At 32.4% G+C, this 3,403-nt stretch overlaps 1 protein-coding gene across 2 annotated transcripts in view; it reads left to right on the top strand.

Annotated features, from left to right (window-relative positions):
• The window catches only part of NUBPL (nucleotide binding protein-like), a 237,723-nt gene that overhangs the window by 1,999 nt on the left and 232,321 nt on the right, over positions 1-3,403 (top strand). For both annotated transcript variants that reach the window (XM_014528984.1, XM_014528985.1), the window contains exon 3: positions 1,973-2,007. In XM_014528984.1, coding sequence (XP_014384470.1) covers positions 1,973-2,007 — 35 coding nt within the window. The remainder of the gene's footprint in view (positions 1-1,972; positions 2,008-3,403) is intronic.

Here is a 3,403-nt window from a genome sequence, read left to right as displayed (position 1 = left end):
AGAGAAACATCGATCAGCTGCCTCCTGCACATCTCCTACCAGGGATGTGCCCGCAACCCAGGTACATGCCCTTGACCGGAATCGAACCCGGGACCTTTCAGTCCGCAGGCCGACGCTCTATCTACTGAGCCAAACCGGTTTTGGCGTGATGATAGACTCTTAATTTACTATTTAATAGATAATAAACTGTTATTAAAATGATTAGTTAGTGACTGTTCTAAAGAATTCATGCTATATCCGACACATTTTTGCTTTCCTAAGAGTCTACAATCAATCTATTTGATATTTTGTTTTTAAAACTTAGTAGCTCTTAATCTTTGGTTCTAGAATATACCTCTTTTTAAATTCAGAGTACATTTACCTGTTTTCAGTGGTGTGAATAATTTTGTATGCTCTGTGACTACTTGGTCTTGTTAAAGATGGAAGTTATTTTCATGATGATAGCCATGGTTTTGTGCAATATAATTTGCTGGGTCTATAGGCTAGCACTTTTTTAGAGCTGATTGTTTATTGTTTTAATTAGAAGATTACCTATTGCCATGGAATGTGATAGCATATAAATAGGTAAATATATGAGAAAATGTATAGTATATGTCACAAGTAGGTGTTTCAGTGAATTCCCTTCTTATACCACCTGTCCCAAACAACTGGCCTATCCTTTTTCATAACAGCCCTATCTGCATACATAAGCCTTAGAAATAGGTTATTTCTATGTAACTCCGTTGGTATTATATTTCTTTTCCTTATATGTATTTATTCTTGTCCCAAACAATCTGAAAATACTTCCCATTTGAATGTGTATGCTAGAGATATTTTGGATTAGAATGATAACATTTGATTAATACAAACATGCTCTGTGAGCCTATTGTATAAATATTGAAAGACCCTAACATGAAAATGAATTAACCTCTGACGGTTTCCACTTAAATGTTGGATTATGTTTAACCTATGATGTACTTGAAATTCAGAATTACTTTATAATTTATAAAGATTAATTTATCAAGTGCCCTAGGCTAAGTACTTTACATACAGTATTTCCTATAATTCTCACAACAGTTATGAAATAGGAAATATTTTATGGAGGCAGAAACAGACTTAGGGGCTAAAATATCCTATTCAAGGTTACATAAGAAGGTGGTGGAACTGGGATTTGAACCAGGCCTACCCAGAAACCTATGCTCTTAACTACTTTAAAGGAAACAATTTCGGCATCATTTATGACATCGATTTGTAAGGAATGTGATCCATAGTATGAGGGTCCATTTATCAGTGATGGGAACATCTTTATTGCTGGTCTAAAGGTGGTTTTCAGACTACTACTTTCCTCCCTGCTAGTCTTTGGGATTCACTAGAATAGACAGTTTTCGGAACTTGTTTTACCACCTTACCTTTTACCTTCTTCCCTTTTCTTTGCACAGTGGTTCAGCCTTTCATATATGTAAGTACTGTGAGTTACATATTTAGAATTCCTGCATCACTAGCATTTGTTTTTAAAAAACAATAAAATCATACCCATTTTTATTTATTAAAAGGTAGATTTTTTAAAAAAATACGTTTTGAAAGTAATTAAAATATATATATATCTCATTAAGATAGTTTAAAACAAACTAAGTAGATTATTTAAACAAAATTGTAACAGATTATAAATAAATTATTTGAAATTTTAATAAGCATCTATTATGTTGGAATATTACTTTTGTAGTTTAAAAAAACTAAGTAGATTATTTAAACAAAATTGTAACAGATTATAAATGAATTATTTGAAATTTTAATAAGCATCTATTATATTGCAATATTACTTTTGGGGTCTTTTTTACTTCCTGAATTCTCTCCATGTCCTTGTAAAAAACAAATAAGGAAAATATATTAAATGTTTCTGTGCTTTGGTTATTACATTGCACATATTAAAAGGGAAAATGAATTTTAGTAGAAGGAAAGTTACTAAATTTAATTACTTTTTTGTTTCTTACAGTTAACCTTGCACTTGCACTAGCAGCGAATGATTCGGTAGGTGTTCATTAATAGAATTATTATTTTACTAAAATGTGTTTTAAGCCACTGATAAAGAGCATATTGATGTTTTTCATTTATTCTGTCAAAAGCTATTAATGCTGTTCTAGTCATTTGCATGTCTTTAAGGAACTCAAAAGTCTGCTATAATTACTGGTTATATTTAATAACACTAATGAAAATGAAAGGGGACGACCACTAGTCACAGAATTTAGGCAGCCTCTAGAAGCTAGAAAAGGCAAGGAAATGGATTCTTCCCTAGACCTTCCAAAAGGTATATAATTCTGCCAATATGCTAATATAAGCTCCTTAAACCCGTTTTGGACATCTGTGATAATTTCTTACAGTAGAAATAGGAAACTAGACAGGAAGTCCATTTTCTTAATTTTTGAATTTCCAAATATGTCTTTATTTTGCCTTCATGTTTGATAGCTTGACTAGATGTAGAATTCCAGGTTTAAAATAATTTCCTCTCTAAACCTTGAAAAAAAATTCCATTTTCTTCTAGCATGCTTATGAAATGTCTGATGCTAGTCTGATTCATATTGCTTTGTAATAACCTATTTAACCCCCTCAAAGCTTTTAGAGTTTTCTTTATGTTCTTTGAGTTTAGAAATGTCACAAATATGCATCTAATTGTTGGCTTTAAATTTTTTTACTTGCTTGGAAACTGGCCAAAGAGTATCAAAATTTCAGTTTTTTTGAGCTTAGAGCAAATTTTTTTATTGCTTACTTCTTGTGATGTGTTTGTTCTCTCTCTAGAAACCTATTAGGTAGATACGGATCCTTTATGCCAGTTAATTTTTCTCTCATATTCTCCATCACTTTGTCTTTTGTTTTGTGTTTTAGAAGATGCCTCTACACTGCTATACTAGGTTTTAGTTGTTATTTAGTCCTTCTGATTTTTTAAAAATTCAGAAATTATATTTTTTCCAGTGTTTCAGAACTATTTTTTTATTTTCCAATTGCTGTCCCTACCCACTTAAAAAAATGGTTGTATCATTTGTTTGAATCTTTCTGAGGGTGCTAATTAGAATTAATAAAAAATATTCTCTTTAATGACCTCTATTTACTTAGCATGATGGTTTTCATAATATGGTCCTCAAACCGGCAGAGTCAGCATCACCTGGGAACTTGTTAGACATACAAAATCATCAGCCCCACCTCATACCTACTGAATCCGAAACCCTGAGGGTGGAGTCCTGCAATCTGTTTAAACCAGCCCTCTGGGGTATTTTGATACATGCTAAAGTTTAAGAACCATGTATCTAGAGGTTTTTAAAACTCTAATGTGCAAATGGCACCTTTTTGTTTTCTAATGGGGTTATATATATATATACTAGAGGCCCGGTGCACAAAAATTTGTGCACTTGGGGGGGGGGGGGAGGAAGGG

This window comes from Myotis brandtii, unplaced genomic scaffold, assembly GCF_000412655.1.
Source record: "Myotis brandtii unplaced genomic scaffold, ASM41265v1 scaffold667, whole genome shotgun sequence".
In the NCBI taxonomy this organism is placed as follows: domain Eukaryota; kingdom Metazoa; phylum Chordata; class Mammalia; order Chiroptera; family Vespertilionidae; genus Myotis; species Myotis brandtii.
This window is presented reverse-complemented; position numbering and strand designations above follow the sequence as displayed.